The sequence below is a fragment of the Podarcis raffonei genome, chromosome 2 (assembly GCF_027172205.1).
Source record: "Podarcis raffonei isolate rPodRaf1 chromosome 2, rPodRaf1.pri, whole genome shotgun sequence".
Lineage (NCBI taxonomy): Eukaryota > Metazoa > Chordata > Lepidosauria > Squamata > Lacertidae > Podarcis > Podarcis raffonei.
Genome location: NC_070603.1, coordinates 114,169,745 through 114,197,568, shown reverse-complemented (window position 1 = coordinate 114,197,568; position 27,824 = coordinate 114,169,745). Strand labels below are relative to the sequence as shown.

Sequence of the window (27,824 nt, the reverse complement as noted above, 5' to 3'; positions counted from 1 at the left end):
TCTGAAGTTGTTGCTTTCGGAGCCTTCCGAAGGGAGAACCCAGGCGTCCTGCTCCGGTTCCTGCTCCGCGGGGTTCCGGGAGGGGAGGGACGGAGGGAGGGAGGTAGGATCAGGGAAAACAAGCAACCTTTCCAGCTGGGCAGCCAGACGGAGGCGCGGATTAGCCCGGGCAAATCCTTTTAGCGCGCCCCATCACATGGTCCGTTTAAGTGGCTTGTTGGCTGCAAACCTCTCCCGCAAGGCAATTAGCAGCGCGGGGGGGGGGGGAGAGGGAGGGGAGAGCGAGGGAGAAGATGCCCTTTAAAGGGGAAAAGGACGGGGACGAACTTTGTCCGGAGAAAAATAGCAGAGAGAGCGAGGTAAGCCAAGCACAAAAAGAAAGAATGAAAGACAGAAAGAAAGAGGTTTTCCTGTCCTCTCTCTGGGCCGATCTTCTAGCGGGACCCCCGAGTGCTCTGATTTGTAGCAACGCCGTGCGTAAAAAGGGGGAAATGGGTTACTTTTCATGGAAGTTGGAACACCGTGCATTTAAAGCGCGCGCGCTGTGCACACGCAAGTATTGCGCAGTGTAGTTTGAGGGCGCTGGGAGCTGTAGCTCTGCGATGGGCAATCTACAATTCCCAGGAATATATATATATATTAGGGGGTTCGGATATGCTTTAGAAGACGCGTCCGATTTAGAACACACACTAAAGCTGGGGGGGGCGGATTTGGGAGCCAGGATTGCCCGGGTTCTTGGGAAAGTGGGGCACTTCGATTTTAGCGTCCTTTTTGCAGAGAGATGGGCTTCTGTGCTTGGTCAGGCAGACAGCAGTTGGCCGGGTGCAGCTTGCTCTCCTGACGTGGAGATGCGACGAGGAAGGCTTCACCTGGTGGATTTCTGCCTGTTTGGGGGGGACAGATCCTGAAGCTGAGGCTCCAATGCTTTGGCCACCTCGTGAGAAGAGAAGACTCCCTGGAAAAGACCCTGATGTTGGGAAAGATGGAGGGCACAAGGAGAAGGGGACGACAGAGGACGAGATGGTTGGACAGTGTTCTGGAAGCTACCAGCATGAGTTTGACCAAACTGCGGGAGGCAGTGGAAGACAGGAGTGCCTGGCGTGCTCTGGTCCAGGGGGTCACGAAGAGTCGGACACGACTAAACAACAACAACAACAGGGTGAAGGGAGAGGAGCAAGCCAGAGCGCTCAAATTCTCCCTGCACGTGGGGAGGGGAAGCCTGATGAGGGCGGGGAGAGGCTCCGGTAAGGAAGAACCGGTCCGGGATGCCTGAGTGTGGGCGTTCCTCCCTTGGAGGCGGGGCTCCGGGCTCAGGTGTCCGCCAGGTGTGCTGGCTGCCCTTTGCTCGGGGTGGAGCAGCAGCAGGTAAGGGAGAAATGATGTGTCACAGCTAATGGAGGGCGAAGGGAAGCGGCCAGCCTCCCCGCACAGGTAAGCACAGCAGCCTGGGGTCGAAAGGTGCGTGGTGGAGGGGAGGTGGCCCAGAGACGCCTGCAATGGCCGAGGGAGCAAATCAGTACAGAGCGAAACTGTATAATGCAAAGTCCACGCTGGAGAAACAATATGCCTCACCAGGACTCCTGGGTCCTCTTCTGCGGAGGAGGGAAGTTGGTCAGGATACTCCCCAGGTAAGAAGGGACCTCAGCAGGAGCAGATGGGCTGCAGTAGCTTAGAGGAACATGCTTTTGCATGAAGAACAATCCAGGTTCAATCTACTGCATTCCCCTGGAGAACAACTGCCAGTCAGTGTAAAGGTAAAGGGACCCCTGACCATTAGGTCCAGTTGTGGCCGACTCTGGGGTTGCGGCGCTCATCTCGCTTTACTGGCCGAGGGAGCCGGTGTACAGCTTCCGGTTCATGTGACCAGCATGACTAAGCCACTTCTGGCGAACCAGAGCAGCGCACGGAAACGCCGTTTACCTTCCCACCGGAGTGGTACCTATTTATCTACTTGCACTTTGACGTGCTTTCAAACTGCTAGGTTGGCAGGAGCAGGGACCAAGCAACGGGAGCTCACCCCGTCGTGGGGATTCGAACTGCCGACCTCCTGATCAGTAAGTCCTAGGCTCTGTGGGCTTGGGGGGGGAAAGGCAAAATTCCAGCAAGGTGGTTGCTACTGGTTTCTTGGGGCAGAAATCCTGGACAAGCAAAGTGACAAGTGTCTGATACTTTTATGGGCTGCAACCTGATTAGTCAGATAGCATGTAGGTCCCTAGGCCTGCAAAACAATATCCCATGATTTAAAAAATGGACGGGTTTTTTGTTTTGTTTTTAAAGGTGCCCCACAAATCCTGTTTGCTATCTCTGGTTGGCTTTGTAAGCTGAAGGGAGCTTGAGGGAAGCGATCTGTACTGTCCTTATATCCTTGCTTAGGGTAGCTGCTTCCAGGAGCGAGAAGATTGCTTCTCTTGTGTGTATGGATTTATTACTCTCCCTTCCTGCCTCTGAAAAAAATCAATCGCCATCTGTCCCTGTTTTTCCCCTGGTCCCCTTTTGGACGTCTTGATCCAAAGACTGAGGCCACATACACACCAGATGCTTAATGCACATAACTTTCCCCAGAGAAGGCTGGGAACTGTAGTTCTGCACAGGACAAGCTATAGTTCCCAGGATTCTTTGAGAGAAGCAAGATGCTTACAAGGTACAGTGTGTGCACAGTCAGTTTAGAGCTGGATTTCCTGGCACCAGAGACGCCCGTCTTCTTTCTTGATTCATAGCCACCAGCCCACATGTCGTGCCTGGGGAAAGGGAGCTTTTCTCCAGGAGACACTGGTTGATAAGAACATAAGAAGAGCATTGCTGGATCAGGGCAAAGGAACATCTAGCCCATGGGTCAGCAAACAAGGTCCCTCAGACCTTGTGGGGGCTGGACTATATTTTTTTGGGGGGGGGGAATGAACAAATTCCTATGCCCCACAAATAACCCAGAGATGCATTTTAAATAAAAGCACACACTCTACTCATGTAAAAACACCAGGCAGGCCCCACAAATACAGTGGTACCTTGGGTTAAGTACTTAATTCGTTCCAGAGGTCTGTACTTAACCTGAAATTGTTCTTAACTTAAAGCACCACTTTGGCTAATGGGGCCTCCTGCTGCCGCCGCGCCGCTGGAGCATGGTTTCTGTTCTCAACCTGAAGCAAAGTTCTTAACCTGAGAGACTATTTCTGGGTTAGCAGAGTCTGTAACCTGAAGCGTATGTAACCTGAGGTACCACTGTAACCCAGAGATGCATTTTAAATAAAAGGACACATTCTACTCATGTAAAAACACACTGATTCCCGGACCGTCCATGGGCCAGATTTAGAAGGGGATTGGGCCGGATCTGGCCCCTGGGCCTTAGTTTGCCTACCCATGATCTAGCCCAACATCCTATTCTCACAGATATCTATGGGAAGCTCACAAACAAGACTCAGGCTAGGCCAAAATCTAGTCCAGCAACCTATTCTCACAGTGGCCAACTGACTGCCTGTGTCGGAAGCCAGCAAGCAGGGCCTGAGCGCAAGAGAACTCTCACGATCCTGGATAGCTCAGTTGGTTAGAGTGAGGTGCTGATAACGCCAGGGTTGCAGGTTCGGTCCCCGTAAGGGACAGCTGTGTATTCCTACATTGCAGGGGGCTGGACTAAAGTATCCTCAGGGTTCCTTCCAGCTCCACAATTCTGATTCTTTGATTCCTCTCCTGTAGTTTCCAGCAACTGGTATTTAAAAGCATTATTGCCTCTGCTACTGGGGGGGAATGCAGAGAGTATTTTCCTCCCAAGAATTTGTCTAATCCCCTCCTAAAGCTGCCCAAGACAAAAGCTGTTAACAAAATAAAGTCATAAAACAATTAAATACACACACAAGTGCAGAACAATTAACTGAAGCAGCAGCAAGCTAAAATCAGTTTCAATAAGACCAGAAATCAAAGTTTCAGTGACTTTAATGATATAAAATGTTACTCAGCAGCAATTAAAAATGGGCTGAAAAATCCAGGTTTCTAAGGCTCATATAGAGGCAATTCAAAACAAAAATTTATGGAAAAGTGGGATAGATATAAGATATATGTTCAAAAATACAGTAAAGGTTTGCTATCTATGCTAGCATTCGATTGACGTTGGAGAGAGACTGAGTTGAGAAATAAGACCAAGGGTACATATTGATATAGGAATGTATTAGATAAAATGTAAAGAAATATACAATAATAAGAGTATTTTGCTTTGTAAAAAAGGAATATACAACGGGATAGACAGGAAGTCCAAAGTGTTGGTACAAATATGATTTTGGAATAGTTTTTTGTCCTTTTTTCCCCTTTAGGTATATAAACTTTGTATACAAACTTTGTATACATGCTGAAAATTATATTATATTAAGCCTTGTGATGTAATATGATAATGTTTACCGATGTAACATAAGAATGTTAATAAATAAATAAAACTCCATATATATATGTGCTCCTTGGGAGTCATACTTTCAACTAAAGAGGAGCACTTTCCCAGTCTTTGAGAGGCTAGACAAGTAAGTTTGGGTTTCCTAGCTAGGATTTGAGTGGTGTGCATTTGGTTCACATGTGTACACCTCCCTTATGCCAAAGCCTAGTTTCACAGCAAGAATAAAACTGGTTCCGCTGTCAGAATAAATGTATGCCAGTGATGGCATCCTTGTTGAATTTATACTATTTATTAACTTGCGTTGATTCCAGCCGTCAAGTTGTAATCTTTAAAGCAGTTTAAAAACCAGGAAGACTAGAACCATGCTCTTTTTCTCCTCTCTCGGAAAAACATGAGAATACTTGGTGTGTTACACTCTGTGTGCAAATATCGCGTTTGCGTGCTTTCATGGCTCTGGGTGTAGAGTAGAAAAAATGCACTCTTTTCCCCCACCCCAGCCCTCCAGCTTCCTGGGAAATTACAGACTGTTTTTTAGTTCATTTAGTTTCTGGTTGGTCTGGTTTTTTTTGTTTCTAATCCTGAGTGTGTATTTGTAAAATATATTCTTTGCCTGCAGGTGCTTCTGGCATGTTGCATTTGGATGAATTTGGCAAGCAATGATCTTGATAAATGATACGAGCCATTGGGAGCGTGAAGCCAAGCTGATCCATCAGTAGGTATTTGTCATCTTACTCAGAGTTGAAGCCGAGAAACAGGAATCTGGCTTTTGGACTTCCATTGGGGAGAAAGACTAGACCTTAAGAGGCCCAGATCAAGAAATCTTGAGTGCTCCAGAAACAAAAGCCCCAGGTACTATCTGGACTGAGACAGGATCAGAACACCGTAGTAAGGAAGCTACAATTAGAATTTTGGAGAGAATGAAATACAGGCTTTGAAGATCCAGAAAAACCAATCCAGAAACATTATTTGGCTTAGCCTGAGCAGGTTGTTGAATACAGATAAGTTATAGAAGTTCCAGCTCTTGCAGTGATTTACAGCTGCCAGGGACTACATGGAGGCTCAGATGAGCGCAGGATTTCCTTCCACCGCCCGTTGCCTCTGAACCCATGGAGAGCCTCAACAATTTCTGCCGCCTCTGCGGCGCGGCGCTTCGCGGCAACCACCGGCGATGGCTCTTCAGCCGCAGTGGGGGCGGCTCGCGCCCTGACCTGCAGGTGGTGCTGTCCTACGTCCTCAGCCGGGAGCCTCCCCAGCGCGGCGATGGGCAGGGGGAGTTCTTGTGTGGGAAATGCTCCCAGGCCTTGGGCCGGGTGTACCGTTTTGACACTGTCATCGCCCGGGTGCAAGCCCTCTCCATCGACCGCCTCCAGCGCCTGCTCTCGGAGAAAGACCAGCTGGCTCGCACCCTCCGCCACATCCACACGCAGCGCTTCCCGGAGGATGCCGGCGCCACGTTCTCCTACGTGGGCCAAGAGATCTCCGCCAGCATCGCGGATCTGCCCCACGTGCGCTACCAGCGCCTCCTGCAGGACGACATGGCCCTCTCTCAGTATGAGTGCTGGGCCGGGGACGCCGACGGCAGCAGCCCGGGGACGCCCTGCCGGTCGCGGCAGTGCCGCAGCTGCCACGGGCTCCGGGTGGAGGATTCGGATTACGAGTGGGTGTGCCGGACCCCCAGGCGGCTGGGGGTGCTGTCTCCCAGCTTCCCCCTCTGCCGGGACAAGTCACAGAGCATGCCCACGGTCCACCGTGCCGGATCCCGCGCCTCGCTCCGCTCGCAGAGCTTGGGAGACGCCGAGTCTTGCTCGATGCTGTCGTTGGACACTCTGCACACTCTGCCAGAGCCAGACGTGGCCTGGGAGGCTCTGAGGGCACTGAGGGGCATCGAGAGGAAACAGCTGCGGGTGCCAGCGGGCAGCAAGATCCCAGTGCTGGCCAGGAACAGGCATGTGCCCACTCCTCGGAGGGAGAGCCCCTTGGGAGAGGAGGCCTTTGAAGAGATGGTGGATGAGTTCCTGCCGCTGGAGTCGAAGGTAAGAGGCAGAAAGAGAGGCAGGCAGGTGAGGTCTTCTCCGAGGATCTCTGCTTAAATCACTCCTGCTCAAGGATCCATGCAGCAAAACTGCTTTAATGGTGTAGCATATTTGTGAGCTAAGCTGTCGGGGAGCCAGGCCGCAATAAATCACACTGAATACATGAAGTTAACTCTTTATTAGAAGAAACAAGGCCTGCTCAGGGGAGCCAGGCCTAATGAGCGCAGCAATTCTTCTTGGTAGATCTTGGCCCTATGAGGCCAAGATTAAAGATTCCCACCTTCCCACAGCTGCTTAAGTTTCCTTCTCTCCTGGGTCCTTCCCAAGCAATCTGAGACTCTGCCGTCTTGCCTGTCTGTGCTCCTCTCTCTTCATACCTCTTCGGGTCCTGGGAGACTGTAGGGAGAGGACCTTGTCACAGCAGGAGCAGGGAGACCTCCTGGACTCTTCACCAGCCTGACTCATCTCTGCCTCTTGCCTCCTCTCCTGATTCCACTTCTGCTTCTGGACTGCTCTCTGCCACAGCTTCTTCCTGCTCACTAAACCCTGTTGCCTTTTCAGCTTCCAACCCTCCTCTTCCCAGTCTGCTCCTTCTACTTGATCTAACCACTCATCATCAATCCACCACCTCTCCCTGGGCTCTAAGTCTTCTTCCCTTGGGGGTCCCCCAACTGGTGCCTCCCACCATTCCTCTGCATCCAGCCAGACTATGGCATAAGCCATGGTTTGTTTAGCCCAAGTGTTGCGTGTGTGGATGTCAGATTTAACCATGGTTTGTTTGATGCCAGAAACCACAACATGAAGCTGTAGTATGTTATTGGTGTATGAACCTCCTAAACATCCACCAAACTAAAGAGGTAGAACCAGCTGAGGGGAAAACAAAACAAACCTTGAGGAAATAAACCAGGGGTCAGCAAACTTTTCCAGCAGAGGGCCGGTCCACTGTCCCTCAGACCTTGTGGCGGGGCCAGACTATATTAAAAAAATAAAAATGAATTCCTATGCCCCACAAATAACCCAGAGATGCATTTTAAATAAAAGCACACATTTGACTCATGTAAAAACACACTGATTCGCGGGCTGGATTTAGAAGGGGATTGGGCCAGATCCGGGGCTCGGGCCTTAGTTTGCCTACCCATGAAATAAACCATTCTTTGTCTGCTCATTTCTGAGATAACCCAGGAACTGTTGAAGCAAACCATGGTGTATACTAGGTTCAAATTCCTACCCAGCCATGGCTGATGTTGGGCCAGATGCTTCCTCTCAGCCGAACCTACCTTGCAGGGTTCTCGTGTGGGTAAAATGGAGATGGGAAGAAGAAGAGGAGTTTGGACTTGATATCCCGCCTTTCACTCCCCTTAAGGAGTCTCAAAGCGGCTCACATTCTCCTTTCCCTTCCTCCCCCACAACAGACACTCTGTGAGGTGAGTGGGGCTGAGAGACTTCAGAGCAGTGTGACTGGCCCAAGGTCACCCAGCAGCTGCATGTGGAGGAGCGGGGAAGCGAACCTGGTTCACCAGATTACGAGTCTACTGCTCTTAACCACTACACCACACTGGGAAGAGCAATGCTCCTTGGAGGAGCCTAGAAGTTAAGAGGCAGTTTCTGGTGGGGAAATGCGGCGAGAGTATCCAACACAAAAGCAGCCTGTCTGCTTGATTCTGGCCCCGAAACTTGCGGTTTTATTCCTCCCTTGCCCCACGGGACCCTAAGTAGGAGGCACACCGCTGGGTGAGGCCTTGAGGCCTGGCAAGCCCTCTCACCCATATAGAACTTGCCACCCAGGAACCCTCCCGGTCTAACCCTGTTTTCTTTCCCTTAGTTCCAGGCTCAGCAGATGCTGCAACAGGATGTCCAAGGGGCGTATGAGAACCTGAAGCAGCGCCTTGAGGCTGCCGAAGAAGAACTCAGGAGCTTTCAGGAGAAGCTGGGAGAGGACGTGAAGCCGGTAGAGCCATTTTGCTTTGGGGCAGGGGAGGGAAAACTGGCCAGGGCAGCCTTTGCTTCGCTCCCAAATTGCAAGCTGCGCATAGGGAGCTCTGGAACCTTCTGTCAAGTCAGACCTTGGCATCATCTAGCTCAGGATTGTCTGCACTGGCCGGCAGCTGCTTTTGTTAGCTGTTGTTGTCCCTCTAGGACCGCCTAGAGGGGCTCGGAGCTGGGGGCACTGTTTTACAGTGGTTCCGCTCCTTCCTCCTGGGCCGTGTTCAGAAAGTGGTGGTGGGGGATGAGTGTTCAGACCCCTGGGCTCTCACTTGTGGGGTGCCTCAGGGTTCCATCCTGTCCCCCATGCTTTTTAACATCTATACGCAACCACTGAGAGAGATCATCAGGGGGTTTGGGCTGGGTGCCCATCAGTATGCGGATGATACCCAGCTCTACCTCTCTTTCAAATCGAAACCAGTGAAGGCGGTGAAGGTCCTGTGTGAGTGCCTAGAGGTGGTTGGAGGATGGATGGCAGCTAACAGATCGAGGTTGAATCCTGACAAGACAGAAGTACTGACGGGGGCGGGCGGCTGTGGGGGACTCCCTGGTCCTGAATGGGGTAACTGTGCCCCTGAAGGACCAGGTGCGCAGCCTGGTGGTCATTCTGGACCCACAGCTGTCCATGGAGGTGCAGGTAATTCTGTGTCCAGGGCAGCTGTTTATCAGCTCCATCTGGTACGCAGGCTGAGATCCTACCTGCCCGCAGACTGTCTCGCCAGAGTGGTGCATGCTCTAGTTATTTCTCGCTTGGACTACTGCAATGCGCTCTATGTGGGGCTACCTTTGAAGGTGGCCCGGAAACTACAACTAATCCAGAATGCGGCAGCTAGACTGTGACTGGGAGTGGCCACTGAGACCGTATAACACTGGTCTTGAAAGAAATACACTGGCTTCCAGTACGTTTCCGAGCACAGTTCAAAGTGTTGGTGCTGACCTTTAAAGCCCTAAACAGCTTCGGTCCAGTATACCTGAAGGAGCGTCTCCACCTCCATCGTTCTGCCCGGACACTCCAAGCTCCAAGGGCCTTCTGGAGGTTCCCTCACTGCAAGAAGCCAAGTTACAGGGAAACAGGCAGAGGGCCTTCTCAGTAGTGGCAACCGGCCTGTGGAATGCCCTCCCGCCAGATGTCAAAGAGAAAAATAACTACCAGACTTTTAGAAGACATCTGAAGGCAGCCCTGTTTTGGGGAGCTTTTAATGTTTAATAGGTTACTGTATTTTAGTGTTTTATTGGAAGCCACCCAGAGTGGCTGGGGAAACCCAGCCAGATGGGTGGGGTATAAATAATAAATTATTATTATTAATTATTATTTGTTGGACAGGAACCTCTCCCAGGCTGCCTGGAGACGCCGGGGCCTGAACCTGGGACCTTGTGCATGCAAAGCAGATGTTCCGCCACTGAGCTAGGGCGCTTGTAACATCCTCTTACCAACTAAGGGGGTGTCGGCTGTGCTGGGCACCTTTGGGAAGAAGGGTGGGATATAATTGAATAATAAAAAGGCTACAGAGTAAATCCAGAGTGGAATCCATAAGATGGTTGGGTCTTGCTTTGAACGCCTCCTTCCAGCAACTCCTGCAGCCAAGCTGGTGCCAAACATCTTGCTCTGCTTTCCTTTCAATCACATCAGAGAAGTTGAGAGAAGGGTCTTGTCATCTTGGCAGCCAAGGACCTCCAGAGACGTGGCCCAGCCTTGCACCCTGGGGAGGTGACTTGGGTGCTGCAAAAACGACACATGAGGCAGCAGTTACAGATTACCAGTCTCTGCAGCCACAGCAGGCACTTTGATTCTCCAGCGGTTTGACTTCACCCCTGGAGGCGCACTCCATTGTCTCTTGAGACAGACGGATGCCAACCCCTCCCAAAAAAATATTATTGTAATAACTGCAGGGATGTGGATGGCACTGTGGTCTAAACTACTGAGCCTCTTGGGCTTGACGATCGGAAGGTTGGCGGTTCGAATCCCGCGATGGGGTGAGCTCCCGTTGCTCTGTCCCAGCTCCTGCCAACCTAGCAGTTTGAAAGCACGCCATTTCAAGTAGATAAATAGGTACCACTGTGGCGGGAAGGTAAGCGGCGTTTCCGTGCACTCTGGTTTCCATCACGGTGTCCTGTTGCGCCAGAAGCAGTTTAGTCATGCTGGCCACATGACTCGGAAAGCTGTCTGTGGACAGGGGACAGATGGAAACTGCAGAGTTTTGAGAAATTGAAAGATAAAGTGCGAGATTGGCTTCACTATTACCAAATAAGGGAGGTTTATAATTTGGACAAGAAAGTTGGTTTCCAGGTGGAAAAATCTAAATTGGAAACAGAATTGCTAGAATCCAAAACTAAGACCTTCTCAAAAATGTATAACTTGCTGCTGAAATGGAATACTCAGGATGAGACGGTTAAATCTGTAATGATTAAATGGGCACAAGACGTTGGACATAATATTATGTTTGCTGACTGGGAACAGTTGTGGACCACCGGGATTAAATTTACGGCATGTAATGCCTTAAGAGAGAATATTATGAAAATGATATACAGGTGGTACATGACCCCAGTCAAGCTTGCAAAAATCTATCATTTGCCCGACAATAAATGTTGGAAATGTAAGGAAAATGAAGGTACATTCTTTCACCTTTGGTGGACGTGTCCCAGGATTAAGGCGTTCTGGGAAATGATATATAATGAATTGAAAAAGGTATTTAAATATACCTTCTTGAAGAAACCAGAGGCCTTTCTCTTGGGCATGGTCGGCCAAGTGGTGCCAAAGAAGGACAGAACTTTTTTTATGTATGCTACAACAGCAGCAAGGATATTCATTGCAAAGTATTGGAAGACGCAAGATCTACCCACTCTGGAAGAATGGCAGATGAAATTGATCGATTGTATGGGACTGGCAGAATTGACGAGCAGAATCCGTGACCAGGGAGAAGAGTCGGCTGAAGAAGATTGGAAAAAATTCAAGGACTATTTACAGAAATATTGTAAAATTTAAGAAAGTTAGATGGTGTTGGATTGAAATTGAGAGGTTTCTAGCTGAAATGATATATAAGAACATAGATGGGGGAAAAAAGGGTTTGAAAAATAAGGTAATATTACAAGCTGTAATGCTTTAAATGATGGATTTGCTGAACAAATAATTTTAATTGGGATACAAGAAGGAGAAGTATGAGGAGGTCTGAGAAATTTTTTATCTAAAAGTATGGTTTATGAATTTTATGTTTTTGTTTAATGTTTCTGTTTGTTTTGTTTGTTTGTTGTGTTTAAAAAATTGGAAAATTTAATAAATATTCTTTTAAAAAAAAAGGAAAGCTGTCTGTGGACAAACGCTGGCTCCTTCGGCCTGAAAGCGAGATGAGTGCCGCAACTCCATAGTCTCCTTTGACTGGACTTAACTGTCCAGGGGTCCTTTACCTTTTTACCTTTACCTATTATAACAACTATTATGGGGTTCCCTTCTCAGGACAGCCCTGAGCAAGTGGTGGTGTGATATTGCTAAGCAAGGCCATTGCTCCTGTGTCTGGTGGAGGCAGTGAAGGGTGCTGCCCATCTCTAGTGTTGAAGTAAGAATGTACTGCCAGCCTGGCTGGAATATGGGAAAGTGGATGGGGATCACCTTCTTTTTATTTTCCCTTGGGTAGCAAAATGTCTGATCGTAGTAGCTCAGTGATGGAGCATCTGCATTGCATTACGAAGGCCCCAGTCCTTGGCGTTTCCAGGTCAGGCTGGGCAAAGCTGCTGCCTGAAAAACTGGACAGCTGCTGCCGGTCAGAGTTGACAGTACTGAGTTGAATAGACTTGGTGAAAAGCACTCAGTTCTGACTTGGTGAAAAGCAGGTTGCCAAGTCTTGGTTTAGCACTGCCTCTTGATGTTAGGACCTGGTCACTGTTTCCTTTTTGCTCCCTTCCCTGCCCTCTTGGGCCTATCTCAGAATTTGTCCAAAACTGTTTTGTTTTGTTCCCCAATATTAGGAGGCTGGGATTTCACCGGAGGTGAAGGCCGCCAGTAGCCAAGAGTGGCTGATTCAGCGGCTGGCAAGGTGTCTGCAGAGCAAGGAAAGGGCCTTACAGGTGAGGAGGGAGAGGGAAAAAAACCTTGGCATCCCATGCTGTGATAGAGTGGCCCATCCGAATCTCTCAAATGGGTGAAAAGGATGAATCGGAGGTGCAGGCTTCCCAAGGAGGTATCCGGTCAGCCACAGTGAGAACAGGAAACTGGCTGGGTCTGATCCTGCAGGGCTCTTCTTACGCAGAATGGGGAACCTGAATGGGACTGCTGTTTTTTTGTCACAACCCCTAATACCTTTTCCTGCACGGGTCTCCTCAGACCCTCTATTGGTGGTTCTCTGATACCTTTCTCTGGGTGGCCCTGTGGTCTAAACCACAGAGCTTCTTGGGCTTGTCTATCAGAAAGTCAGTGGTTCGAATCCCTGCAACGGAGTGAGCTCCCGTTGCTCTGTCCCAGCTCCTGCCAACCTAGCAGTTCGAAAGCACACCAGTACAAGTAGATAAATAGGTACCACTGCAGCAGGAAGGTAAATGGTGTTTCCGTGCGCTCTGGCTTCCTTCACAGTGTTCCGTTGTGCCAGAAGGGGTTTAGTCCTGCTGGCCACATGACCCAGAAACAGTCTGTGGACAAACGCCGGCTCCCTCGGCCTGAAAGCGAGATGAGTGCCACAATCCCATACTCGCCTTTGACTGGACTTAACCGTCTAGGGGTCCTTTAACTTTTTTACTGATACCTTTCTTTGGGTGCCGCCCTCCAGAGACATTCAAAGGACAGCAGTGCAAGAACAGGGCTTTTGAGGGGATTAGTCCTGTATTTGTGGAACATTCCATTTTTATGGCGCAAGTCAAAGACCTTTTTATTTTCTGAGGCATTTCGGTGCTGATGTTGTTCTGTTTCAGTGGCTCCCCCCCCCCTCTTTTTAACCAAATTTGTTGTTCTTGGGCTGTGGGAGAGAGGTGGGGGGTTTTGGGCATGAACTTTTGAAGTAGCAGTGAGGAACTTAAGTGGCCCTCCATTCTTCTCTGAGTGGCCTTCAGGACTCTCCTCAGACCAATGCTCCTCCCCAGGCCTGATCTCCCTTGAGTGATTTTACCCCTTGCTGGAATGTCTCATTGACCTTTTACAAGGACTCTTGTATGCCTAGATTGAGAATAGAGAGGGGCTGAATCTTGGAACAGCTTCAAAAGCTGGATTTCTGCCTGTTTTGAGAACCAAAGTTGCCCTGGTTCAAATTCTCCCCTGCTGTGACACTTGCTGAGCTTGCTTGAGCCAGTGGTGTGCTCTCGGCCTAACCTACCTCACAGGGTTGTTGTGAGGCTTAAAATGTGCATGATTTTGTGTGCTGCTTTGAGCTCCCAGGCATAAGGATGGATTAAGTTTCAGAAACTATTTTTTCCTCAAAGGTAACTGAGGCATAGGCACCTCTCCCCTTCCAATACCTCAAATGACATTGGTCAGGACATGGTGGCTTTTGTAGTAAGGTTAAAGCTTACTGGGAAATGATATATAATGAATTGAAAAAGATGTTTAAAATGACATTTGTAAAAAAACAACAACCCAGAAGCCTTCCTTTTGGGAATTACAGTGGTACCTTGGGTTAAGTACTTAATTCGTTTCAGAGGTCTGTTCTTAACCTGAAACTGTTCTTAACCTGAAGCACCACTTTAGCTAATGGGGCCTCCTGCTGCTGCCACGCAATTTCTGTTCTCATCCTGAAGCAAAGTTCTTAACCTGAGGTAATATTTCTGGGTTAGCGGAGTCTGTAACCTGAAGCGTATGTAACCCGAGGTACCACTGTATAGGGTATACCCAGACTGTATCGAAATTTATTCATATATGCGACTACAGCAGCAAGAATGTTACTTGCCCAAAAATGGAAAGAAGAAGTCCCAGCAAAAGAAGAATGGATACGAAAACTTGTGGAATATGCAGAAATGGCAAAACCTATCGGAAAAATAAGAAATCAAGATAGCAAACTTTTTATAAAAGAAGGGAAATGGTTTATTGAATATTTACAAACAAACTGTAAACATATAAGAATGCCGGCAGGATTATTGTAATAACCTGCAGTTTTATAAGAGTATATATTTAAAGTAGATGAATAAATGAGCAAATTAAGTCAATTTGGATATGCAGAAAATATTAAAACTAAATTTAAGGAACCACAGAAAGAGGGGGAAGGAAGTCGAGCTTTGAAATATTAAAAGGATTGTAAAATTAGAGAAATGTATAAACCTGAAAATATAAATAAAAAAAATAAAATAAAAAGCAGCATAGAAGTTAAAATGATTGCAAAGTTATTGAAATGTATGAAATTGAAGATTATAAATAAAATAATTTTTAAAAGGGAATGGCTAGGACGTAGGAAAGGATTTCAGTTCCTCAGCATAAAGCTCTCTCTCTGTCATCCTATTTCTCTTCCACAGGACTGTCTTCTCCTCTTGCAGTCTCTTGGCCCTGCGGGGGTCAAGCCCTCCATGCTGGAAGCCCAGATAAAGCAAATGGCCCATCGCCTGAAGGAGAGAGACCAGGCCTTAGAGGTAACGGGAGTGCATGGAGCCAGAAATAGGACCCTGATCACTGAGGATCCCGATCCACACATCCAATTTCCGCTTTAACAGCCACGGAGAATCCTGGGAACTTTAGTTTTAAGGGTGCTTGGGATTGGAGGTCTATGCAGTCAGCACCATTAACCAGCTACATCTCCCAGGACTCTTTGGGGGAAAGCAGTGACTGTTAAAGTGGCGTGAGAGTGTTTTAAATGCACATGCGAACCATGAAAGCTTGTGCCGCAATAAATTTGTTAGGCCGCATCACCACCATCTATTCAAAGCGCTTGTAACGCGCTTGGCTTCCCTCAAAGAATATTGGGAACTGTAGTTCCCCCCTCACAGAGAAACAATTCCCAGCGCCCTAAACAAACTACAGTTCATCCCAACCTTGGTCTAGTATACCTGAAGGAGCTTCTCCACCCCCATCGTTCTGCCCGGACACTGAGGTCCAGCTCCGAGGGCCTTCTGGTGGTTCCCTCACTGCAAGAAGCCAAGTTGCAGGGAACCAGGCAGAGGGCCTTCTCGGTGGTGGCACCTGCCCTGTGGAACGCCCTCCCACCAGATGTCAAAGAGAAAAACAACTACCAGACTTTTAGAAGACACTTGAAGGCAGCCCTGTTTAGGGAAGCTTTTAATGTTTAATAAACTATTGTATTTTAATATTCTGTTGGAAGCCGCCCAGAGTGGCTGGGGAAACCCAGCCAGAAGGGTGAGGTATAATTAATAAATTGTTGTTGTTGTTTGGGGAGAAGTCATGTGCATTAAATTTCTGCTAATCTGCTTTAAATGTATCGATCAATCTGGCACAGTTTTTTGCTGCATCAGACTTTGGATCTTGGGAATCAAAACTCCCTGCTGATCTACTGCCAGTCCTCCCGGGATCTACCAATATTATTAATGAATTAATTATTGAGTTTATATACCGCCCTATACCCAGAGGTCTCAGGGCGGTTCACAGAAAAGATCACAACATATAGAATCAGAATAAAAATAACAACCCAATAACACCCCTCCAGAAAAGAGCCACATTTTGAAAGAGTATAGGGTGTCAAACAGATTAACTAAAGGGCTGGTTAAAAGGGAATGTTTTTGCCTGGCGTCCGAAGGTGTGTAATGAAGGCACCGGGCGAATTTCCCTGGGGAGAGCATTCCACAGACGGGGAATCGATCCTGATCTGTTTTCTTCCCATTCCATATGTAAGGCATTGGTTCGATTCAGAGTAAGGCAGCTCCTGGTATCTTTTCATTTTGTCTCCTTCTCTTTTCCCTGACAGAAGACCTTGTCCGGTCACTTCCTGGCACTGGAGTCTGTGCACCGTGAGGTGAGGCACCTTCAAGAGGCGCTGAAGGACAAAGACGCCGACCTGGCAAGACTTGGCGCTGCCCTCCGCACAGGAGAGGAGACCCTGCATGTATGAACGGAGAGAGGGGTACTGTGATTGAGGGAGGAGGGGCCCAAAACTAAGGACAATATGGTGGGAAGTTATTTGTACTTCAACACAGTGGGAAAACTAATTTGAGTCCTGGCCTCTCCTGTGGACAAGGCTGGTGATTTTAAATATACCTGTCCATGGAGGCGCAGGTTAATTTTGTGTCCAGGGCGGCTGTCTACCAGCTCCATCTGGTATGCAGGCTGAGACCCTACCTGCCTGCGGACTGTCTCGCCAGAGTGGTGCATGCTCTAGTTATCTCCCGCTTGGACTACTGCAATGCGCTCCTTTGAAGGTGACCCGGAAACCGCAATTAATCCAGAATGCGGCAGCTAGACTGGTGACTGGGAGTAGCCACCGGGACCACATAACACCGGTCCTGAAAGATCTACACTGGCTCCCAGTACGTTTCCGAGCACAATTCAAAGTGTTGGTGCTGACCTTTAAAGCCCTAAACGGCCTCTGCCCAGTATACCTGCCCAGTATATCTCCACCCCCATCGTTCAGCCTTGACACTGAGATCCAGCACCGAGGGCCTTCTGGCAGTTCCCTCATTGCGAGAAGTGAGATTACAGGGAACCATACAGAGGGCCTTCTCGGTAGTGGCGCCCGCCCTGTGGAACGCCTTCCCTTCAGATGTCAAGGAAATAAACAGTTTTCTTCTCTTTAAAAGATATCTGAAGGCAGCCCTGTTTAGGGAAGTTTTTAATATTTAATGCTGTATTGTTTTTAACACTTGATTGGAAGCCGCCCAGAGTGGCTGGGGAAACTCAGCCAGATGGGCGGAGTATTAATAATAATAATAATAATAATAATAATAATAATAATAATAATTTATTATATCTATATGCATATACACACACACACATTTTTTAAAATTTTGGGCTATGTTTCTTTCCGAATGGAATTCTGGATAAACCCTGATAGCTTGGGACTTTTGGGTTTCAGCAAATGAACAACCAAGAACTAAGTTTCTAGCCCTCTTGGCTGCAAAGGCACATTGACCTGACATTTCAGATAAACGTAGGGTAGGCCTTTGCTTCATGTTTTAAGAAGGATGTGGGGAGCAGCGCGGCATCATGGGAAAAGCAGCCCATTTCACTAACTTGTGTTCTCACTTCGTCTTGTTTGCTTTTCACATCTTTCATTCTAGTATGTTAATTTTTTTAAGAGAATCACGTGACATTTGCAAACATTTTTTTTAAAAAAATAGTCCATTGTTTGCTGGGGGTAATTAATCTGGATTCTTCCAGGGTTAGACAGACAATCCCGGATACAAAAAGTTTGCTGGGTTTAGCAGTCAGGATTGTATGGTTGCTAAGAGACGGCACCTCCGATGACACGGTTGTTTCTGCGAGGACAAAGGAGGATCCGTGAAAATAATATTGCTTTCTCCTGTTCTGGGGATTTGTCTTGTCTACCCTTGGCAATTGCCCCTCTTCCCCCAGGCTTTGCGCGAGGTGCTGCATCAGAAGGATCGGGAGATCCAGCGGCTGGAATCCCTCTCTGCCTCGGCCCGCGGATCCTGGCAGCAGCGGGACCAAACTTTGCTCCTGGCCCTGAAGGAGAAGGAAGCCTTAATCAAAGCCCTCCAGGAAGCGCTCGCCAGCAGCACCAAGGATGTGGAGGTAGCTGCTGCTAGGTTTCTAGTTCTCATTGCCTCTCCTCCTTGGCAGTGCTAGAATGCCACAGAATTTTTGATATTTAACACGTGCGACGCAAATGTGCGATCTCCCTGATACCATCGTGAGCACCAATCATCATGAACACAATGGAACAGAGGACTGGGGGGGACCCAAAACCTTTCTCTCAATGTTCAACTGAAATTTACCCTCCTGTAATTGAGGGACGCGGGTGGCACCGTGGGTTAAACCACAGAGCCTGGGACTTGCCGATCAGAAGGTCGGCGGTTCGAATCCCCACGACAGGGTGAGCTACCGTTGCTCGGTCCCTGCTCCTGCCAACCTAGCAGTTCGAAAGCACGTCAAAGTGCAAGTAGATAAATAGGTACCGCTCCAGCGGGAAGGTAAACAGTGTTTCCGTGTGCTGCTCCGGTTCGCCAGAAGCGGCTTAGTGATGCTGGCTACATGACTGTACACCGGCTGTACACCGGCTCCCTCGGCCAATAAAGCGAGATGAGTGCCGCAACCCCAGAGTCGGTCACGACTGGACCTAATGGTCAGGGGTCCCTTTACCTTTAACTGAGGTCCATAATCTCTATTCCTGCAAACAAAAAACCAAAAAACATTTCCCCTCTTCTGTGTGGCAGCCCTTCCAATATCTGAGAGGTCCTCCTATGGTACTTGTTTTCCATGCTATTTACTTACTTTTATTTCGATGATTAATTCTAATCATATAATTAATATATCATTATCACTTATTTATATCACTTAATTGCAAGAGTCTCTAAGTGGCGTCAGCCATCTTCATTGCGTCAGGAACATTTGCAAAGCCATGGACATATGGATGACTGGGTGTGCAGGTTTATCTCTTGGGGAAAGCAGACAGAGAGATACATGGGCAGGCGCACCGTTCATTTAAAGCACATGATTTCTCCCAAAGCATCCTGGGAATGGCAGCTTCCCCGTCACAGAGCTGCAATTCCCAGTACCCTTAACAAACCACAGTTTACCCAGGATGCTTTGGGTGGGGGATGTCATGTGATTAAAACACACATTGGATGTGCTTTAATGCATGGTGTGGACCTGTCCCCTGTCACACCCTTTCTTTCTCTCTCCTGCAAGACCTTAGTGTCCCCGTCGTACCTACGGGACCACCTCTCCTGGTATGCCCCAGAGAGGAACTTACGGTCTTCAAACAAAAACATCTTGGAGGTCCAGGGCCACAGAGAAGTTGTTGTTGTTGTTGTTGTTGTTTAGTCGTTTAGTCGTGTCCGACTCTTTATGACCCCATGGAGCAGAGCACGCCAGGCACTCCGGTCATCCAGTGCCTCCCGCAGTTTAGTCAAACTCATGCTGGTAGCTTCGAGAACACTGTCCCACCCATCTCGTCCTCTGTCGTCCCCTTCTCCTTGTGCCCTCCATCTTTCCCAACATCAGGGTCTTTTCCAGGGAGTCTTCTCTGCTCATGAGGTGGCCAAAGTCTTGGAGCCTCAGCTTCAGGATCTGTCCTTCCAGTGAGCACTCAGGGCTGATTTCCTTCAGAATAGAGAGGTTTGATCTCCTTGCAGTCCATGGGACTCTCAAGAGTCTCCTCCAGCACCAGAATTCAAAAGCATCAATTCTTCGGCGACAGAGAAGTTAGGCTGGCCTCAACCAGAGCCAGGGCTTTTTCAGCTGTGGCCCTGATCTGGTGGAACGCTCTGTCACAAGAGACCAGGGCCCTGCGGGACTTGACATCTTTCCGCAGGGCCTGCAAGGCAGAGCTGTTCCACCAGGCCTTTGGCCAAGGCACAGCCTGACCCCCTCCTTTGGCAATCCTCACAGAACTCTACCCCAATGGTTGCCATTAATTTGATTGGAATTAATTTTATAATGAAATGATTTTAGAATGTTTTATCATTTTACTGTTGTTAGCTGCTCTGAGCCCGGCTTCGGCTGGGGAGGGCGGGATATAAATAAATTATTATTATTATTATTATTATTATTATTATTATTATTATTATTTCTCCACCCAAGGCGCTCGCCAGTTCCCTCGGCAGCCCCGACTTTGCCCCAGGGCTGCTCCAGAGGATCCAGGAGAAGGAAGACTTGCTGGCCCGGTCTTTGGCTGAGCAGGAGGAGATCAGAGCCCAGTGGCAGAGGCGCCTGGAAGCTGTGGAAAATGCAGCTTCTGCTACGGAACAGGAGCTGCAGGTAGGAATGAGAAGGAGCACACAGGGGTACTTTGTGGGATCTTAACTATCTCCAGAATACATATATATTATTTATTCATTCAACTTAATACTCACTTGAGGAACTTTTGTAAAACAATGAATGCAAAAGTAATTTGCAAGAAAAATAAATAACATACCAAGCCAGTGGAAAGCAAAACGGAGGGGGAAATAATAATAATAATAATAATAATAATAATAATAATAATTATTATTATTATTATTATTATTTATTATCTATACCCCAAGGGTTGCGGGTGGCGCTGTGGGTTAAACCACAGAGCCTAGGACTTGCCGATCAGAATGTCGGTGGTTCGAATTCCCGCGACGGGGTGAGCTCCCGTTGCTCGGTCCCTGTTCCTGCCAACCTAGCAGTTCGAAAGCACGTCAAAGTGCAAGTAGATAAATAGGTACCACTCTGGCGGGAAGGTAAACGGCGTTTGCGTGCCCTGCTCTGGTTCGCCAGAAGCGGCTTAGTCATGCTGGCCACATGACCCGGAAGCTGTACGCCGGCTCCCTTGGCCAATAAAGCGAGATGAGTGCCACAACCCCAGTCGGCCACGACTGGACCTAATGGTCAGGCGTCCCTTTACCTTTACTTTTCCCCCTCTCCTGCCTACTCTTTTGCACCTGACTCAGGTTCGTTAGTAGGCCTTAGGGTTGTCGCAAGCCAACCAACAAAGCAGATCCCACAAGCCTGAAGTTTGTCCTACGTCAGCCAGGTGACAATAACAGAAAGGCCGGGATTCTCAATCTTCTCCATCTCGTTGCAGGAGCAGCTGCGCCGGCATTTGCAGGATGCCCGAGAACGGGCGCAGGAAGTGGAGAAGCTGCGCAGGCGCCTGACTCAGGCAGAGGCAGAGCTCACCCAGGGAGCTGCAGCTCTGGAGGAGCATCGCGCAGAAGTTGCACGGCTGCAGGGGGTGGAGGCAGTGAAGGAGCAGGTCCTGGAGGTGAGCAGTTTTTGTTTTGTTTTCAAAAAAGTATTCTTGGGAGAAGAGGAGGCTAGGATGCTCCAGACATGGAAAAGCAGGTCAAGAGCCTTGAGTGGACATGCCAGACTTTCCCTTAGAACCTCAAAATCCTGTGACTACAATTTGTGTACAGTGGTACCTCTGGTTGCGAATGGGATCCGTTCCAGAGGCCCGTTCGCAGCATGAAAAGAGCACAACCTGCAGCGGCACATCTGTGCATGTGCGGGTTGCGATTCACTGCTTCTGCGCATGCACGTGACGTCATTTTGTGCTTCTGTGCATGCGCGAGCGGCGAAACCCGGAAGTAACCCTTTCTGGTATTTCTGGGTTGCCGTGGGACGTAACCTGAAAGAACATAACATGAAGCAAGTGAGGTATGACTGTATAGGAAATGTACATGCAGCCCTCTGCCTGCTGTGCTGTATTATTACATTATTACATTATTATCTCGCTCTGCTTCTTTCTGTTGCATTTCCCCCACTAAATGGAGCTGGCAAGTGGAGCCTTCCTTCTCCACCCCCCAACTTTAAAAATAGATCCAGATTAAATATAACAGCAGCAAGGTTTGTGAAAGGCTCTTCCCTGCAGGCTTGGTCTCCCTTTGTTTACCAGCCTTTTAATTGTTATCTTTCCAGCTTCAGTGGCAGGAAGAAAATAACAAAGCTTAAAAACAAAAAAGAAATCTGAGTAAATACAACAATTAAGAATCTCTTTCTTATTGCTCAGCTCATCCTAACATTTACTGCCCGTCCTCAAAGCTGGCTTTCTTCTTCTGCTCTGATATCTAGCAAGCTCTTTCGCCACATGGAATTTGCCTGGTTTAATTCCTTGCTTAGCATCTAGTGGTTGACATAGGAATTACACTTTTTGACATCAGGACACGGGTGGCGCTGTGGTCTAAACCACAGAGCCTCTTGGGCTTGCTGATCGGAAGGTTGGCAGTTTGAATCCCCGCGAAGGGGTGAGCTCCCGTTGCTCAGTCCCTGCTCCTGCCAACCTAGCAGTTTGAAAGCACACCAGTGCAAGTAGATAAATAGGCACTGCTGTGGTGTGAAGGTAAATGGCATTTCCATGCACTCTGGCTTCCGTCATGGTGTCCCGTTGCGCCAGAAGTAGTTTATTCATGCTGGCCACGTGACCCGGAAAGCTGTCTGCGGACAAACGCCGGCTCCCTCGGCCTGAAAGCGAGATGAGCGCTGCAACCCCATAGTTGCCTTTCACTGGACTTAACCGTCCAGGGGTCCTTTACCTTTACCTTACATTTTTTTGACGGAGCAGGTTCAGCTACAGGGAGTGCCAATGTGGCACCCATGGGTGCCCATAATTCCACACACACACACCAACTCCTAGGGGCTGAGGTCCCTTTCCCCCCTCCCAATAAAATGTTTGAGGGCATTGTCATTCAAATGTGTCATGTCTTTTCATCTATTATGTGAAGCGGGGCATACTATTCCCCCAAAAATATTTTATTCAAGTTGGCACCCCTGCACACACACACAGAGCCCCCTTGCAAACGAGGCAGTGAGGGAGGGCCACCTTCTTCCTTGAAAACTACACAGAGCCGAAGGAGGGAGTTGGAAGAGGTGACGCTCTTTCCCACTTCCTCTTTCCACTCTCGGTGCTTTTCAGAGCTTAGATTAATTCTTCTGGACCTGACATTTACCCAGATCCCTTGGCTCAGAGAAAAGCTTGCGCCTGGAGGTGGGGGTTGCTGATATGGAGATATGAAAGAGACTTGACTGGAGTGGGTGGCACCCATGGACAGGGGCGTATGAAGTGGGGAGCGGGGGGGGCAGTCCGCCCCGGGTGCCACTCTGGGGGTTGGTGACAAGATGGCCCCTGCCTCCACCCAGCTGTAGAGCAGCCGAGGGTGCGTACTGTCCATATGGGCATCTGTACGGGCTGCTCCGTGCGCGCACTCTGTACAGGATGCTGCACATGCGCAGTCCGTACGGACGTTGCGCATGTGTCACCGGGCGGTGCATTCCACCCCAGGTGCCGGAGAGGGTTCTCCGCCACTGCCTGTGGGGCACACTCCCCCAAACATGCCCATGGCCTTGGTGATGATACGTCTGACAGCTGCTTCTGACATAGAATCATAGAATCATAGAGTTGGAAGAGACCACAAGGGCCATCGAGTCCAACCCCCTGCCAAGCAGGAAACACCATCAGAGCACTCCTGACATATGGTGGTCAAGCCTCTGCTTAAAGACCTCCAAAGAAGGAGACTCCACCACACTCCTTGGCAGCAAATTCCACTGTCGAACAGCTCTTACTGTCAGGAAGTTCTTCCTAATGTTTAGGTGGAATCTTCTTTCCTGCAGTTTGGATCCATTGCTCCGTGTCCGCTTCTCTGGAGCAGCAGAAAACAACCTTTCTCCCTCCTCTATGTGACATCCTTTTATATATTTGAACATGGCTATCATATCACCCCTTAACCTCCTCTTCTCCAGGCTAAACATGCCCAGCTCCCTTACAATCACAAACTCCCTTACATCACAAACTCTTCTGGCAGTTCCCTCATTGCAAGAAGCAAAGCTACAGGGAACCAGGCAGAGGGCCTTCTTGGTGGTGGCGCCCGCCCTGTGGAACACCCTCCCACCAGATGTCAAAGAGATAAATAACTACCTGACATTCAGAAGACATCTGAAGGCAGCCCTGTTTAGAGAAGCTTTTAATGTGTGACATCTTAGTGTATTTTTGGTCTTTGTTGGAAGCTGCCCAGAGTGGCTGGGGAAACCCGGCCAGATGGGCTGGGTACAAATAATAAATTATTATTATTATTTCATCCCCGGCAGGAAGCTTTGCGAGAGGCAGAGGAGAAGGACCGGGTCCTACAGAGGTTGCAGGAGCTCTGGCTGAAGAAGGTGCCAGGGAGAGAAAGTACGTGGCTGGGAGGGGTACGGAGGGTCAGGGTGGGAAGGTGCTGCTTTTTTATAGCAGAGCTTGAGTCCAGCTCAGGATGTTTTGCTGCTTGACATGCACAAGCTGATCTCCACACCCCCCCAAAAGAATTTAATGTGTAGAAACCAACCGAACCTCCACCAAACTTTTATTTGAACACTGGCAATCACTTTATCCCAAGTCCCAAGTATTGTCTACACTGCCAAATTCTCTCAAAGCCGTACTTGCGGATTCCACAGATTGAAGCTGGGATTTCTGTGTGCAAAGTGGCTCCTCTACTGTAGAGCTACGGCCCTTTCCCAAAACCAGAAGAGGTAACAGAGCAGTAGAGACAGGAGGGAGGAAAAAAAGCATCCAGCTTCAGTCTCAGTGGAGCAGGTTCAAAAGAAGCGAGAGGGGGCAGACATTCTGCTGCATCAACCTGCTGCAGCCCCAACTCCAGATGTTTTGGACCACAACTCCCATCAGCCCTGGCAGGCACAGCTGTGTTGCCATCTGCTCCAGCATCTTCCAACTGATTGGGAGCCTGAAGCATCCGCAAGCGTGCCTTATTCAGAGAAGCTGTATTACGCTACTTGCAATAATACCAAGATGCTGCGGTCTAAACCACTGAGCCTCTTGGGCTTGCCATCAGAAGGTCGGCAGTTCGAATCCCTGCGATGGGGTGAGCTCCCGTTGCTTGGTCCCTGCTCCTGCCAACCTAGCAGTTTGAAAGCACACCAGTGCAAGTAGATAAACAGGTACCGCTGTGGCAGGAAGGTAAATGGCGTTTCTGGTTTCCATCACGGTGTCCCATTGCACCAGAAGCGGTTTAGTCATGCTGGCCACATGACCCAGAAAGCTGTCTGTGGACAAACGCTGGCTCCCTTGGCCTGAAAGTGAGATGAGTGTCTCAACCCCATAGTCGCCTTTGACTGGACTTAACCGTCCAAGGGTCCTTTACCTTTTACCTTTACCTTTTTTCTGACCAGGATGTACCCCACATCCTGCATGCATTGCTTGAGAGTTGGGGAAGGCTACCTATGGGACGCGGGTGGCGCTGTGGGTTAAACCACAGAGCCTACGGCTTGCCTATCAAAAGGTTGGCGGTTCAAATCCCCGCAACGGGGTGAGCTCCCGTTGCTCGGTCCCTGCTCCTGCCAACCTAGCAGTTCGAAAGCATATCAAAGTGCAAGTAGATAAATAGGTACCACTCCGGTGGGAAGGTAAACAGTGTTTCCGTGTACTGCTCTGGTTCGCCAGAAGCGGCTTGGTCATGCTGGCCACATGACCCAGAAGCTGTCTGCGGACAAACGTTGGCTCCCTCACCCAGTAAAGCGAGATGAGCGCGCAACCCCAGAGTCATCTGCGACTGGACCTAACGGTCAGGGGTCCCTTTACCTTTACCTTAGGGCACAGGCCACGTAGCGCATACACAGCAATCTCGGAAGGGAGGCCACTTTAAGGTGCATAGGGAAGTACCTTGCATACTTAGTTAGACCAGATGGTCCATGTACCCCAGTACTGTTTGCACTGGCTGGCAGGGAAGCACCATTTTTTTCAGATGGGGGGAGACTTTCCCAGCCTTACCTGGAGATGCTGAAGATTGGGCCTGGGCTCTTCAGTGTGCAAAGCAGACTCGCTTACCACTGAGCAATCACCCTTCCTCAAACACCTCTGCCATGTTTGTCCACAAACACTGACCTGTTCTTCTACCTGACACCTGCCGGCTACCTGATCATAAGCATCACATGAGCCGATCGGAGTGTGCACACCCATAATACCTGGTACAGAGTGCATAGACCGGGCTGCTTCTCTGCCTGCTTACTAACTTCGCACTGATTTTCAATGTCACCTTATTATAAATAACTTAATTTGAATCCAGAGTTCATTGGTGGTTTTTAAGCAGAGGTTGGATGTCCACCTGTTTTAGCTGAGATTGCTGCGATGTAGGGGGCTGGACTAGATGACTCTTGGGGTCCCTTCCAACGCTACGATTCTATTCACAAGTAAGTCTCATTGAGGCATGCTCCTAGATAAGCGGGTGCAGGATCGCAGCTTTCAGTGTCATCTTTTTTTAAAAGGTGCGACAGAACTCTTAGCTTCAGAGATTGGTAACAGACTGTGGCGATCACACAGGGTCCCCGGACGTTTAACGGTCTATTGATCCCTGTGCCGCCACTGTGCTCGCTTCCCTGCTGCCACCAACCAGTTACTCTCTGGTAAAACACTGAGTCCAGTCAGTTGTTAAAAGTGAACCAAAAAAAAAAAAGTTTTTTTTTACAAACATTAACAAGTTTATGGTTTCTCAGATAATATTCCTGTCAGTATCTTAACTTTTGTTTCTTTACTGGCCTATACCTTCCTATAACTAATATCTTCTGACTGATTATCTCAACTGTTTAACGCACAAACTTCTCTTTTCTGTCTTTTCTAACTCCAGACTGTCTTCTCAACAACTCTAACTCTCTAAAAACCTCTGTGCTTAAATCTTATACACCGTTAACTCTGCCCACTGGGTTCCCATTGGTTAGTCATTTTACAATAAGTTAACACTTTCCCTATGAACCCAGTATGATGTCACACACATAGGAGGGCAAACGCCACACAGACTGAAATATTTCCAGAGGTTGTGGCTGTTGCTTTTGCTGTCACCAAATTAACAGCGATCTGTCGAGATGCGCCTGCTTCTCCTAACACGAGAACCTGGGTATGGCCAGTGAGGATGAAAGTTGGGGAATTCAGGGCAAAAGACAAGAAATGACTTTTTCACACAGTGCTTAGATAAACTGTGTTATTCTCTGGCCCCCAACTTGGGATGGCTCTAAAAGAGGCTCTACCAGTAATTCTTCTGAACACTAGTGGCTGGGAATTTCAGGTGGTGGAAGAGAGCTCTTGTGCAGAAAAACAGCTCTGACAGTTTTGCTTCTTCCCAGTTCCAGGCCAGACTCTCCTGCCTGCTCTCTGAGCCTTGCCCCGACTGACCTCAAGTGCTCCGGAAATTGAAGAGATGCTGGACAAAATGAAATTATACTTGATCAGCGGAAACACTGGACAGAGAGACATAAAACTGCGGGGGCTGGGGGAGTTGCCAGTTTTTTTTAGAAAGGGTGTATTGCATGGTGAGCTTCTGTTTCATTCCTGGGGAAGAGGAGCTAATGTAGGGAACATTGATTGCGATTGCGTTTTTTAATCTGGGTGTGAAGTTATTGGAAATAGTAGGGGATGCTGGAATGCAGGCTTCATGCAACAGGAGCTGTTTCTTAGGAATGCACTGCCTGAAATAATAATACAAAAGTGATCCTAACACATTGAGAAGTCTTTTTGTTCTGATGCTGGCAGGGGTGAGTGCTTCTGAATACCAGTTGCAGGAACCTGCAGGAGGGGAGAGCAGAGCTAGGCTCTAATCCTGCTCACATGCTTCCCAGAAAAGGAGGCTGGTTTGTAGGCTTGTCCACATTTGAGCATTATTTACCGTATTTTTTGCTCTATAGGGAGCACCTGACCATAGGGCGCACCTAGTTTTCAGAGGGGGAAATCAAGGGGGGAAATGTGATCCCCCCCCCCAGCTCTGGGAGCAGCAGCCTGTTCGCTTCTCCCAGACCTTCTCCCTGCTGTGGCAGGAGGTGGAGGAATTCCCCCATCTCCCACAAAAGCCCACAGGAGCCACGCACCCTTTAAAGAGTGCACGGCTCCTGCGGGCTTTTCGATGGAGCTTGTGGGGCTGGCGGTGGGGGGAAGCGCTGCTTTCCCCCACCGCCAGCCTCA

The 27,824-nt window shown here is 48.9% G+C and overlaps 1 protein-coding gene across 3 annotated transcripts; it reads left to right on the top strand.

Annotated features, from left to right (window-relative positions):
• Nucleotides 1-5,098: 5,098 nt before the first annotated feature.
• LOC128409006 (rootletin-like) lies at nt 5,099-27,363 on the top strand. Of its 3 annotated transcripts, none has more exons than XM_053379153.1 (10): nt 5,099-6,405; nt 8,228-8,353; nt 12,349-12,447; nt 14,833-14,925; nt 16,212-16,349; nt 17,816-17,995; nt 20,006-20,182; nt 20,973-21,152; nt 23,972-24,056; nt 26,993-27,363. In XM_053379153.1, exons 1-10 carry the CDS (start codon nt 5,479-5,481, stop codon nt 27,022-27,024), a joined length of 2,037 nt encoding a protein of 678 aa, XP_053235128.1. In that variant the 5' UTR covers nt 5,099-5,478; the 3' UTR covers nt 27,025-27,363. The 3 variants fall into 3 exon arrangements, with proteins under 3 accessions (XP_053235128.1, XP_053235127.1, XP_053235129.1); XM_053379152.1 differs by having other exon boundaries at nt 14,812-14,925; XM_053379154.1 differs by lacking the exon at nt 23,972-24,056 and having other exon boundaries at nt 14,812-14,925.
• Nucleotides 27,364-27,824: the final 461 nt, after the last annotated feature.